At 36.1% G+C, this 13,977-nt stretch overlaps 1 protein-coding gene across 1 annotated transcript; it reads right to left on the bottom strand.

The window, feature by feature from the left end:
- Positions 1-5,511: 5,511 nt before the first annotated feature.
- On the bottom strand, positions 5,512-10,638 carry LOC107084794 (alpha-2,8-sialyltransferase 8F-like). The gene is made up of 7 exons (XM_015374801.1): positions 10,515-10,638; positions 8,999-9,073; positions 8,835-8,909; positions 7,612-7,756; positions 6,354-6,466; positions 6,181-6,273; positions 5,512-6,094 (listed from the first exon to the last, which is right to left on the bottom strand). Exons 1-7 carry the CDS (start codon positions 10,601-10,603, stop codon positions 5,617-5,619), a joined length of 1,068 nt encoding a protein of 355 aa, XP_015230287.1. The 5' UTR covers positions 10,604-10,638; the 3' UTR covers positions 5,512-5,616.
- Positions 10,639-13,977: the final 3,339 nt, after the last annotated feature.

The raw sequence follows: 13,977 nt of genomic DNA, 5'->3' as shown, positions 1-13,977 counted from the left end.
TTAAATTTGAAAGATATTTACAGCTCATTCTGGGTATTATAAAGGGCATAATCAAAACAATACTCCTTTGCAGCTGCACTCTTGACTGTTAGTAATTCAGTAATTCTGGGGCAACAATAAACTCCCACCTCTTATACTGAGATTGATGAATCTGAGTTTACCAGATTGGTATGTGTTGTGTAAATTGGTCTGTTTGGCAAGCTACCTCTAAGCCATCACTCCCACATATAAAATGCCCATAGTGAAAATATATAGAAAAAGCCTACATTCTACAAAACAAAATGCAAACCTACAAAAAGGTTTGTACAGAACTTTAGTGGTTCTATTTATTATTGCATCTTCTTTAAATGGATGCAGAAAGCGTTTAAAACCAATATGGTAAATTATGATTATATTCTCCTATAACTTATATAAGCATTTTCTACCATGTTTATCAAACTTAAACCGGATTTCTAACAGAAAGAAGGACTTATTTATTTTTCAGTGTGGAGCATATGAGAGTGGACAGCAGGCTCCCAAAGAAAGAGGAGTCATCATCAAAGAGAGTAACTTCTCCCTCATGTCTGATCTCTTCTGCTGACCTCACCCTTCAGCCCTCATCGCGATCTGCTTCCTTCTCTGAGTGTTTCACAAGCATCACTTGCTCTTTGTTTCTATCAGATATGCTGTTATTTCCAGAGTATACTACCCCCTCCCCCCTAGGATGCTTACTCCTTGTATGTTCAGATATACTTATAACAAATGCATTGCTGCTTTTAGTATTTATTTACTCAGTGCTTTAAGCGTAACAAGATAAATCCTGGGACTCCCCTTAATGCGATCCAAATATGCAACAAAGACTTGGGTGATAATTTTATACAGATCTATGTTTTGCAATTCAAATGACCCTTCCGACAACAACAAATTTCAGTTCTGTCACTCTATTGATCTAATTAAAAAGAACAAAAGCAGTTCTAAATCCAATGGAGTCAAACAATTAACAAAGAGAACAGTTTCCAGGATGAGTTATGTTATCAACACCAGGCTATAGATGAAACCCTGTATGCTTATACACTCACACCCACTGAGAACCGAGGAGAACCAGGAGAGTGGTACTGTAAGTCTACTGTAGCCTACAACAAGTGGCTAACTTTCATAACTCCCATGGGATCGAACTGAACAATGAGCACATTGAAGCTTAGCAGCCCCCCGAAGAGAAACTCCAAGGATAAACAGGCCATCCTCATGAGGTTCGTCAAAAGAAAGCACAAATCAGGTCTGTTTAAACAAGTAGCAGGTTGAGGTGGATATGTGTTTACATAAATGAACGTGCAACAAGACACAAATTAAGCAGCAAAAACATGTTCTATAAATCCAAACACATGAAAAAAAAAATGCAACAGAAAAATTCTGCAAACAAAAAACAAACAAGCTGCAAGCAGGTGCAAAGGCACGGCAAGTTCTGAAATCAGCTGGAAACACTGATAATGCAACCTCCAAAACACACAAACAAACAAACAAACAAAAAAAATGAGAAAAGAAAAATGCAGAATAACAAAAAATGCTGCCATCACAAACAAAATGCAACAAGTGAAAACAACAAGGAACTTGCTCTACAAAATGGAAGTGCTCCAAACAAATGTATTATAAAAGATAAATATTCTAATACAGCATAGATATATAACAAAAGGAATGCAGAATGCTTGTAAATGAAGGAACACAATATGTAGTAAATTTACATATTATTTAAGGAATAGGATGGTGGAGACAGAAATTACATATAAAAGAGATAAAAATAAATTAACCAAAATTTTAAAGACAGCTAAACAGGAATATTATAGCATACTGTTAGATGAATATAAAATACATATAAAAAAAACTATGGGATTTATTAAATAATATTATTAGAGAAAGATACAAAAGATTAAATATTCACATTATTTAAGTAGTAACAATATAATTATTGAATATCCCTGAAGTAAAGTAAATGTTGGCCAGTTTTGGGAAAAACTCAATGAAATAATTCCAGCATAATTAACATTGTTAGTATTTCATTAAAGAAATAATCTAACTAATTAATTTTCATATATTGGTATTGTTACATTACCTGCCATCTAATGCAGTGTATCAATCAAAGTGACTTTACATAAGCACACTATCTCTGCATGGACCAGCAGTGAGCTGAGGTAAGGATTAGTGTAATGCCTGGACAAAAACTGGAATCACCGTGAAGAGAACAGGATTAGTGACCGAAAAGAACGCAGTGGTGTTAAAGGTGTACTAAATGAAAGGTCACTTCAGAAATCAGGGACAAGTATGTAAAGCAGGACATGATAAAACATCTTATTTGTATGTTTAAAACTCAGGCGCCATTCTCCACAACCCTCTTCTCCCCCTTAGTCTTGCTTTCCATAAAATCTGGTTTAAACCTTAAACTCCATGATAAAAAGAAGTGAGTTGTAATCATAATTTTATTTTACTGTTTTAGGTACTTTAACTTTCTACCATTCAGAAACATGCTTTTTACTCAATTTTCTCTGTAATGCCTCTAAGATCTTTGATTGCCTGAATGCTTGTCATCTGTCTTTTAGTTATCCAGGGTCTACTCCTTGTTAACTCAAGATGGGCATCAACCTTGATAAAGAGGATTCAGAAAATGTATCCCTACTTAACAACATTTGGGTATATAATAAAAGTTAATTATTTTTTATTATGTTCAGTTTTATTTATTTATCTTCCAAGCTGTTTCTTTTGACTGTATGTACTATTATGTAACGCCTTTGGAGTGCCCAAATTCAATTGAATACAGAATGTTTGGAAAGAGCTACAGACATGAGGATGGCGGGAATGCAATGAGAAAGGGACAGAGTATCTAATAAAAATATATAGAAACAAGTTAAGTTCAGACTCAAACTGCAAATACAACTCTGTTCTTGTCATTTTAATGCTCACATGTCTGGCACCAAGGAGAGTAAATACATTCACAAATAGACATTTACATTTTTACATAATGAAATAAAAAAAAAGGTGGCAGATCAGCAGAACAATTCCAAACAAATCCGATGGGATAATTCATAAGTTCGAAAAGGTTTTGGCAGTTACACATGTCCATAAATTGTAGAAAGGTGTCAGTAATTGTGGAAGGATGGCAACCTTGGCTCTGATGGAGGACATCGGCAGTAGAAGAATGAGGAGGGAGAGTGTGCTGAGAGACTGCTGGGACATAATGATGCATCACTTATAAGCTGGTTTAGATTGACCAGCCTCACAGAGGTGCACAGGGAGGAACTGTGCATCGCTAGTGCTGGTTTAACTTCTCACTGCATTCTTTGCAACTGGAGTGTTTTAGGGAACAGGTGTGGTATTAAACACTCATACTCAGTGTTGGGAGAAATTATACTACACAGCAATGGCATTAGTAACTGTGTTAGTTTTTCATTGAAAACAGTAATCTAATTACTTCTCACATATTGGTAACGCCATTACATTACTTGCAATATAACTGTATTACTACAACTAGATCAATTAAGGCAACTTTTCATGAACACAATGATTTTTTTATGCAAGGATGTACAGGAGCAAGGAGCTCTGACTGTGACTGGCTGGATGTGTCTCTTCATCAGTATCAGATAAACTTCAGAGCAGTGTCTATTTATTGTCATGCAAAGGATTGTGGGCAACCATGGAGCTTCTAGGAACCTCAGGAGGTTTCTATGCTAAATGCATTAGTTTTAGGAAGCATCCCGATGCTTGCCTAGCTCCTTCCTTACTGCCAGCACTACTCAGATTACACATATGATGGTGACTGTGGACCTATACCCGCCATAGCTCAAGTATCCTTAACAATTTGCCATATGCGCACAAGCCAAGGTTTGGAGCTGACTAATTTCAAACTATGTGCTTTCTTTGTTGAATCCGTTACCAAGGGACACAATAAAAGACAGAAAATGGTTTTAGGCTCTCAAATGGAGCCATCAAAAATGGTAACAGTTTATAAGCTACATATTTAAAAAATGAATTCCCTGCATTACATTTTTTTTTTATGTTTTACTTAAACAAATATATACAACCAACACATTTATAGAATTTGTTGCTGGTGTTGCACAACACCCCCAGAATTACCCTTTCATCTTCCCTGACACTTACAGCTAACCTGGCACAAGCCAGATTGATCCTTTGTGGAATTCAAATTGAGCTACATATATCAATCAAGTTGAAAGGGTTTGCAAAAAGGGGGGTATTTAGTACAATTCTTCGAGATGATTTGGTACCTGTCTCGTATGTCTGTGACATCACATTATTATTTATTTCACAACTGACCGAGTTAAGTGATAAATCAAACTCGGTCGGGAGGCACTTGCAAACATCTTCCCATCCAAAAAGGCAAATATTTCATCCGGAGCGGCCATATTTGTTTTGCCTCAGCCTTACGCCTCTGGTTGAAACGTTGATGTCATACATGTCACTGCACTTTATTGGTCTGAAACATTTTTGTATTGACACTAACGCATCTGTTGGCTTCTGACAAGATGTTTTTTTAGGAGTTTGTGAATTCAGAAATCTTGCAACAGTTCATCTTGCTTGCAAGGTAAACTTACAGAATATCTGAAAATAAACAATATGATGAAAAGATGACAATTTATGAATTTAATCTGCCATACATAATAGAACATGTTAGGCAGTCCATCCCTGTATTTGGCTCAGCTCTAGCTTATTGTCTAATTACCTTCAGTATTTAGAATTCCGAACATTTAGATAACTGAAAGCATGATAAATAATTTCTGGTATACATCGTCAACTGTAATACAAAGAAGATACAAAAAAGAAAATGGGAAAAATAATAAGGAAAATTGCAACAAACCCTCACATGAATACTACTTTGTTTTTTTGTAATGTTCCATGTTAGTACATTTAGCTGTAGTTGCAGTTATGCAATTCATATAATTTGATAATTTCAAGAGAATAGACTGTTTTCCAAGCAGTTCAGAATTTTGAAGTGTAGAAAATGATGCAGAACGGAAAAATTAAGTTAGGGCTATGATTAATTTTAGAAGATTTATGATATTCTAAATATCCGGAGGATTACTAAAAGCAACAGAAACAGTAAACAAACTGTTTACTGTGTCCAGCAAAGACATTGCTTCACAAACAGGTGTGCTTCAGACTCTTTGCACAAATTACACAAAAGGTAACATCTAATTTTGGTAATATAATATTTGCCTACTCTGTTTTTTTATGAGTTTGGTATACAGTGCCGGAAATGTACAGATTTCCTTTTTGTTTTGGGGTTTTTTTTTTGTCCCACTGATTCTTTGATGAGTTATTGACGCAATTTAAAATTGAAGAGTGTTATCTAAATTTATTGACTGGCTTTTTCAACGGATCAAGCAAATATTATTAGAACATTTTATGTGTAAACTGCTTAAGCTACTAAACTGACTGGATGCTTCACCAATTTGGCAGTTTCTTGGTCACTTTTATAAAATGTAAAAATGATCCAAAGATTTCCCATCTTCAAGAGACTAAGCTGTGCATGGCTGGGTCATTACAAACACATCTGAGACAGCTCACCTCTATGCTGGATTTCCTTTATAAGAAAATCATTACTTTTGGTAGATGGATCTATTTTCTGTGTGACTAATAATAATCAGGCTCACAGTCTCCCAAGTGTAGCTGGAGCACACCCTGGCTGTGCAGTTGCAGCAACAGGTTGAACTCAGTAGGCATTGCATGGAAATTTGATTTCGCTGGTTTGTTATCATAATAGTGGTGAGTTAAGTCCTGGAAGGTGTGTGGGTGAACACTGAAGGGCCAGAATCCAAAAAGATGCACATTGTCACAAAGTTCCAGTGCCAAGCTGGTCATCATAATTCCTGTGCTGAGCCGGGATGCCTTCCAACCTTGAGAACGCCAGAAAAGGTCAAGACTCTCGAGGTACTGTGGGTTAAGGAAGACTGGCCGGATGGGGCTTTCAAAATCCTGGACAGTATAGAGAGCCCTCATACATACAGGGGTGTTTATACTGTAGGAAAAGGCAGGAAGAAGAAGCATAGAGTCGCCATAGCTGCTTAGCTTCTCTATTAATGGACGCCGCCGTTCCATTAGAGACCTGTACCTGTAAATATGAAGCAAATATAAAGGGATATGGCTATATCCCTAACAAGGTTACACATTACCTCTAAGATTGAATTGCATGCTTACTTATCCAACAGGATGCTCGGATTTGATGTCACAAGGTTTGTCTTACTACCCACGTGTTTTTCATGTCCGTTTGTAACAGGAGGTAAGTTGCACCTTAGACATAAAACAAACATAGATATTGTTAGAAATTTTAACAGCTGAGTTTTATCATCTTTACTGGGTGGTTCACTCACCTTATGACAAACTCAGCTGAATCAATCATTTTTCCACATCTACTGTTTGCCAGGATTCCACCATTCCCTACAACAGCACAAGTGAGCTTTGTTTTATTTGAGAAAGGATGCCCCTGGAATGAAAATGAAACAGATAATTGATAATATGGAATATCACCCCAATGTTTTATGTGCAACTTGTTGAGCAGAATTTGTGTTCTTCTACTTAAAGACTGAACAGCGTAAAAAAAATTGTACATGTGAATTTTTTATTTTTTTTTATCATGTGCTGTGCATGAGTGAATCTTGTATGTTTGCGTGAATTGTGCTTTGTGTGTGTGTGTGGACTTTTCTGTGCTTGCATGAATCATGCTGTGTGTGTGTGAAGCTTGTACTGGGTGTTTGTGGATTTTTTTGTGCTTGCGTGAATCGGGCTGTGTGTGTGTGTGTGTGGAGCTTGTCCTGTGCATGTATGAATCACATATGTGTATTTGTGAAAACTGAGACTGATTTAGCTACATACATATACCACTCCGCTCATATTAGGTCTGGGAGTTTTGTCTTTAGTATGCACTCTGTTTGATGGTCTTGTTTGGTTTGAAATGTACTGGGATTTTGTGTTTGGAGACGCTTTGGAGGAGTTGGCCCAAGTGGCTGGGGAGAGGGATGTCTGAGCCTCCCTACTGAAGCTGCTACCCCCACCCCGACCCCACCCCGGATAAGCGGAAGAACATAAATGGATGGATGGATCCCAAAATCCTCTCTTTCTTGTTATGCTGACATTGAACAAATAAAATATACATACAAATATCTGTATGTACAGATAACTTGTAATCTTTAAGTTATGATTTCATAATGTCTTTTTTTCCTGTAGGATTTTCATGATGAGATTTAGGAAGGGAGTGTTTATTTCCCAAATGATGCTGTCGTTGTAAGCACTGTTTCCTCATTGAAGGTGGAACAATGATTTGAATACTAACTGGGACCTTTTTTTCTGGAGTTTGCATATTGTTCCTTATGTGCATCTGTGATACCTGTCTCTACTTTAGCTTCCCACCTCAGAACAAAGACACATATGTTTGGGAAATTTCTCTGAGGTGTGACAATGCACACGCATGTTCTTCCTGCATTTAAATAGTACCCCATGTAGAGGAACAACTGGATGGATAAATGAAAGACTGAGTCAGCATGGAAATACATTTTGATTGTGGTGTTAAAAATCTAGACTTATATTTAGTTTGTATTTAGATAACATAGAAACAGATGCAAAGTAACTTACTTTTGGGAAGGTGCTGAAGATCTCTGGCTTCACCTGGAGGCTGGTCTTTTTTTGCCCATCATAAACAAGCTTTGATCCCAGAGGAGTGTTTGTCTGGGTAATTATAGCCTTATCAAAGCCATTGCACTTGCTGCTAAGCTGAAACCTGCAGAACCAAAAGACCTTTGTTGACATTCAAATATAGTTAACAAGATCAGGTACAACACATAACTATAAGCAGACCAGTGATAGCCTAAACATTTGCATTTACTGTCATTAAGATAACATTTACTGTCGTTATGAGCATATATCATGTCTGATAATTTTTGCATTTCATATATCAGTAAAATTTCAAGAATACAGTCTGTACTTACTAAAAATGCTACAATTTCACATTTCGTTTAGATTAGACTATTTTACAACTTACCTAAAAACTACTATAAGTGGACTTTTGTAAGTAGAAGATATTTTATAAAAGGATACGACTATTCCGTAAAGGCACACCACATATTTTGTGACATTAAGAGTTGATGCTACATATGTCTATATGTATATTTATATTATTTTGTATTATTTTATATATTTAAATCTAAATGTTTGTATATCTGGAGGATGTAACAAAAGTAATTTCCCTCTGGGATTATTTAAGTATTTCTGATTCTGATTCAACCCAGGTATGAATAGTTGCATGGGAAAGGGGCAAAATGATTAAGAGCTACTTTTACACCAATATAAAACCTCCAACTGATCGACTTGACATTGTTAATAATCTGAATGTTATAGGGAATTTGTTATTCTTATCATTTTTGTCAAGGTTATCAGATTAAAGTGCGCTAGATTTGAAACACAAGCAGTACCTTTTAGTTTGCAATTTCTAAAACTATTAATATATGTTCTTTTGCAGCTACTTACCAATTATGCATTACTTTGTGTTCTTTCATATTAGAACCATTTAAATGGCAATATAGAAGTATGTGGTTGTAATGCAATTAAATTCTATTAAATTGGGCTTTTCTATATTCTAGAAGTCTGGCGCCATCTTGTGGCCCCAACATTACAATTATTGTAAACTAATGATGTATTACTGATTGATAATTGTATTTATTGCTACCCAAAACCCCTAGCTGAAACTGAGACCCCCACTTCAAACATACTTGCAAACTCTTTATAAGAATTACATGAACTCAAGGTGAAGGAAATGTACATACCCAACAAAAAAATTAAAGAAGAAAAAAAGCTTTCACCTAAACTTTTTAAAGTTGTCCTCCTGTTTTTTCCAGGGTTTGAAGGAGATCTCTAAAGCTTTCTTTATACTCTCTCTGCAAAATTTTCACAAAACAAATGTAAGTATAAAGAGGCCACTAAACGGACAGAGAACAAAATACGCCTCAAAAAAATGTGTTCTCACCCACAGTTTTTACAGGAATCAGTAGACCGAGGAGCAATTTTCATTTTGGGCAGGTGTCTGCGATATTTCATGTTTCTGAAATACGATCAAGAGAAAAAAGAAAGTCACTTAATGCTCAACAAAAACTTCAGCAAATGATCTCTCCCACCTTAAGCTGTTTTATCAGTGTTGGTCCGTTGTTTTATGAACATAAGAGACCTTAAAACGCAATTTGTGGACTTTTGAAAGTCACTTAAGTAAGGACTTTTATGTTATAAAACGTTCTCATTCACCGAAATTATGTTGAAAGAACAGAACATAAATATAACCTGAGCTCCTATTAAAATTTGCTGAATGAAAAACATGTTTTCAAAGACATCTGAGTTTTTAATCCATGAGCTACAAGATCATGTTTAATTTTGTTTTATTATTGTTTTTCTTTTCTAATAATGTGATCTGCTGATCTCTTTATTCAGGAAATAACCCTATCCATTCTCTGTCTTTAATCAAAAGCCTGTGAAAATACATTAATTGACAGCAAACACTAAAATTAAATTAGCTAAAACACAAAGGAGAATAATTCTCAAACACAAAAAAAAAATCACATGCAAAATATAAATGCTACAACCACAAAAAATAAAGAGATGCCAAGTGCAAAGAAACTGCAAATACAAAACCTGCAGCAAACACATAAATGATGCTACACACAAAAACACGTATAATTTTTATGCCTGCCAGTGTTTTTGAATTCTCTTTTAATTCCAGTATTTGCATGGAGTTTGCACCCTATGGCCCATTTACCTCTGCTCCTTCTTACTCTTGTCTTTCCTTTTCATGTTTTACACGCAATTTTAAGCAAAATGCATTATGTAAGAGTACGGTACAATAACATTTAAAAATCATTACAATCACTTGTACAGGAGAGTTTTGAAACTATTTCAAGTTTAAAAACATTTTTTTAAGATTTTCTGCCAAACCAAAGCTTCTTTTCTGTCTAACTTAATGCAATCATGATGGATTTGAGATTAATGTAGTTAATATTTCCATCAAATGAACACATTTCTATCAATGTTTGGATATTTTTAAAGCAAAATAGACACTGGTATACAGTGAAGTAATGATTTAAAGTTTTTTTGAAATATTATATTTTCTGTGTGTCTACATTATTAGAATTTTATTAAAAATTTTTAGTTAGTTACTCCCCTATGTTTTTAAAGTGATTAACATTGCAGTATATACTGTTATGCTTCTAATACTAGTGGTTTTATTGGTTTTATGTCTGTCTAACCCTAACCCTATGTCTTTGAACAATTAAAAACCTTTGCAGCAACTTTAGGATTTAACAGTTTCTCAAATAAATTTCTTAGTCCTACTTTAGATTAAAATAAGAATTTGTTGGTAAAAATGGATACAGACAATGTTAAAAAATTAATATCAAATAGAATAAATTTCTCTGAATTATAAAGATATCATTGTGTCTCCCACAGAAGCACATTCTACCAGTTATGCTAAAACGTAAAAGCAAAAACCAACTTACTTATTGTCCAGCTTGTACCACATTAGAGTGGTCAGCAAGCCCCCCGCAAACAGGACAGAGAACATCAGCGAGGATAGGTGTCCCTTCATGCCTCCTTTCTAAGACCTCTTAACGATCAGACTCCTTCTCTGACTGTTTCACAAGCATCACTCTCTCTCTTTCTCCTGACAGGCCGGGTGTAATTTCCAGAGTATACTCCACCCTCTCCCCAGGGATGATCGCTCCTTTTCTGTACAAATATATAACTAGAATGTTTCCTCTTTCAGTGTTATATACAGAAAAACGATCCCACCCAAGGTTCAGGTATAGGTTTTCGATCAGGTCCCACTCCTGATCGAAACCTTTCCTTCAGGTTTGCCGCTGATTCCAAAGTCAATTTCTTTCATTTTGTTGCTGAGATGGTTCACATCGTTACCAAATGCAGGGAGATACCAAAGGAGTTTTTGCTCCAACACTTAATTCCACTGTTTACTTTTTATTCTGTAGCAGTGTTTGTATATAAGATTTCTATTAGAACATTTATTTTTTTGTGTAAGCATCTACTTAGAATCAATCTGACTTTTTGATACCATGTCATGTGCTGTCAGAAGGCGTCGCAAGAGTTTAGAAACCATGAAGAAACTGGCAGAAGACTAGTTATGGCCATGTTTTTCACTCTGGCACCAATCCCCTAACCTCATTCTTAAACTGAGCAAGAACCACACCCTGTCACCATTCACCATCACAGAGAGTTTTACAATAATTGATAAAATTGTCTCTAATGGAGACTTTTTCATTTAAAATCATCCTAACAAGTCTGTGAATGGAAAAGAAAAAACAGGGAGGGTCAGCCAGGGTAGCCATTGAAACAAAGCTTTGAAAAAAATGTCTCATTTCGTCACATTGCAACACCAAACCTCAATGGATTTTAGTGGGAGTCTCTGAAGGGCCAACATTAAGCGGGGAATAGTTGTGGATTCGAAGTGGAATGATATACAGTTTTTAATCCTTTAACAAATACAATTCTGGAACATATGGGGCTTATTGCTGTTGAGCCTCTCTGAGACATATTTTGTAGAATCACCTTTTCACTGTAATGTTATATTGTGAATTTTCTAAAACAGCTCTTTGAAATCTCATTGTTCTTTTGAAATTGGTGTTGCATTCAAATCAAAGATGTACACTTTAAATTAGAGAGAAAAATAAAGGATTCACATGGATCCTCTGTACAAATGCCTTTTGTGGCCATTTGTTTTGGCTTCTTCTTTGTCAATGTAAGTGGAACCCTTAGATGAGGCTTTTTCTCAACCAGATATGCATTAAATAAGGAAGAATGGGACCTCCCTGCAGCTCTATTTGCTTTTGCTTAAAAGTTTCTAATCAAATAAATTTATTTTGGACATATAGAACCTGAGTAAATATTATTGTCAATTGGGGGGAAACAACCTGTCCAAATGAACATGGCCCTAAGTAATTAATAAGTTGAACACATCAAGGCTCAGAACTGAGGACGCAGAATTTGAAGCAGACAGATTAGTGTTATTCACAGGAGCATTTATTATCATACGTAGAATCTGCAATTCAGCAACAAGGGCATCAAAGGCCTGGAATCTCTGTAGGGGGAAAACTCAGGTTAGAGACCATATATCTCTGACAAAGGCCGATTAAGAGCTTGCGAGTCACTAACCTGATTTTAGAGTTCAGTCTGTGCCCAGAAGAAAGAGTAGAATCCTACCGGATGGCTAACAACAGCACACAGCGAAGGCCGCCCAGAGAGTTCCATGAGCGGGAGCCTGAAGCCTGCTGAACTGGCTGACGAGCAGATCCAAGTTGGCAAAGGAAGGCAGGAGTTTCCAGAGGATGAAGTCCAATTCCTGTCAAGTCAAAGAGGTTAACAGGAGTCCAGACCAGAAGATCAGAGATCCGAAGAGTTGCCGAGGGGAAATCCAAGTCGAAGTCAGGAAACGGATCCAGGTTCAGTCCACGAGCAGAAACCAACAGGAGTCCGAAAACAGATCAGGCAAACAAATCTGAAACATGAGGAGGCAGGATCAAAAGTCCGAGGACAAAACTGGTCATGATGAGGCAATTAGAACAACAACAGGTACACTAGAGAACTGTTACCAATGGCTCCAACAATCTGTTACTGATGACTGGGAGCAAGCAGCTTAAATAGAGGCAGGAGCAGGTGGATCAGATGAACAGGGATTAGAAACTGGGCAGAGCAAGGTAGGTGAATGGAATGAACCATTAAGCCAGTCAACAGTGCCACGATCATGACATAGCCATCTTTAACAGCAACAACTACAATCAACCTTTTCTGGAAATCTGAGTTTTAAATTAATGTGGAAAATTTCTGGTCTGTAGTATTTTGCAGAATTTTTGTGGTTGTTAAGCATGAATGGATGCTTTAAAATCTGGATCTCAGTGGGATATTTGTCAAGGCTTTGAAGTAATCTTGTTGGCTTTTTTATCCATATAATGATGGATTTGCTAGTGTTCTTAGAATAATCCAAATTGGATAGTTTCTTTCTTCACAACAGAAGTCTCCGTTTTGTATGGTCAGCAGTGGTTTAAATCTCAGAACTCTCCTAAAGGGGCCATTTTTGACCAAACCTCTTTTCCTGTTCTTGGATATATGTTCCTATCCTTTTATTTCTTTAATCTCTCACTTTGATAGTGTGAATGTTACTTTTACTTATGTTTTAGCTGTTTTGTCTTTAATCTGTAATGTTTTATGTTTTACTTATTTTTCTGTACAGCACTTTAGTCAGCTGTTGTTGTTTTATATATGCTTAACAAATAGAATTGGATTGGATTGCAAATTGGACTAAACGAGGGGTAGAGGATGACACTGTTAATCCACCTTAGATGTTTTCTAAATATGTTGAGGGCAGGGAAAAACAAGTTAGATTTATTTTTGTTGATTCCCCGTCTACTTTACCATACAATCCAACCACACATTTTAGATGACAAACTTTAGATCATTTTAATCTGCATTTAAAACGAAACAGGCTGGATTACGAGACAGAACAATGAGTGAGAGTAATGGACAGCTGTCTGAAGACATGTCGTCCTCTATCTGATGACTTCAAGGGTGTGTTTGGTCTTCCTTGCACATCCTTTACCTTAAGGACTATTGTAGCCAGGGTATTAACAGATATATTCAAATATTTGCAGAAGACTTAGGTGTTGTCATCATCCTGCAGGGAGATAAAATTATGCTCCTGTTTTGAATTCATATCTTCAGTCACTGAAAAAAAAAATAGAATAAAATTTTGTGCAAACAGAAATACTTTGGAAGTGAAGTTAGGTATATCTTTTCTGTCTCTTCTGGCAAAATTCAACATGGACAGAACTCTGATTGTCCTTTTGGCTGCTCCCATAATCAGGGGTCCCCACAGACAGTCATTAGAACTTGCTCACACAATCAGCAAACTTTTTACAAAGGAGGGTTTTTAAACAATAGTGCAAAAAAAAGAAA

The sequence above is a fragment of the Cyprinodon variegatus genome, unplaced genomic scaffold (genome assembly GCF_000732505.1).
Source record: "Cyprinodon variegatus isolate N-32 unplaced genomic scaffold, C_variegatus-1.0 Scaffold109, whole genome shotgun sequence".
NCBI classification, from domain to species: domain Eukaryota; kingdom Metazoa; phylum Chordata; class Actinopteri; order Cyprinodontiformes; family Cyprinodontidae; genus Cyprinodon; species Cyprinodon variegatus.
Note: the sequence above shows the minus strand (reverse complement) of the source record. Positions and strands in the feature narration are given on the sequence as shown.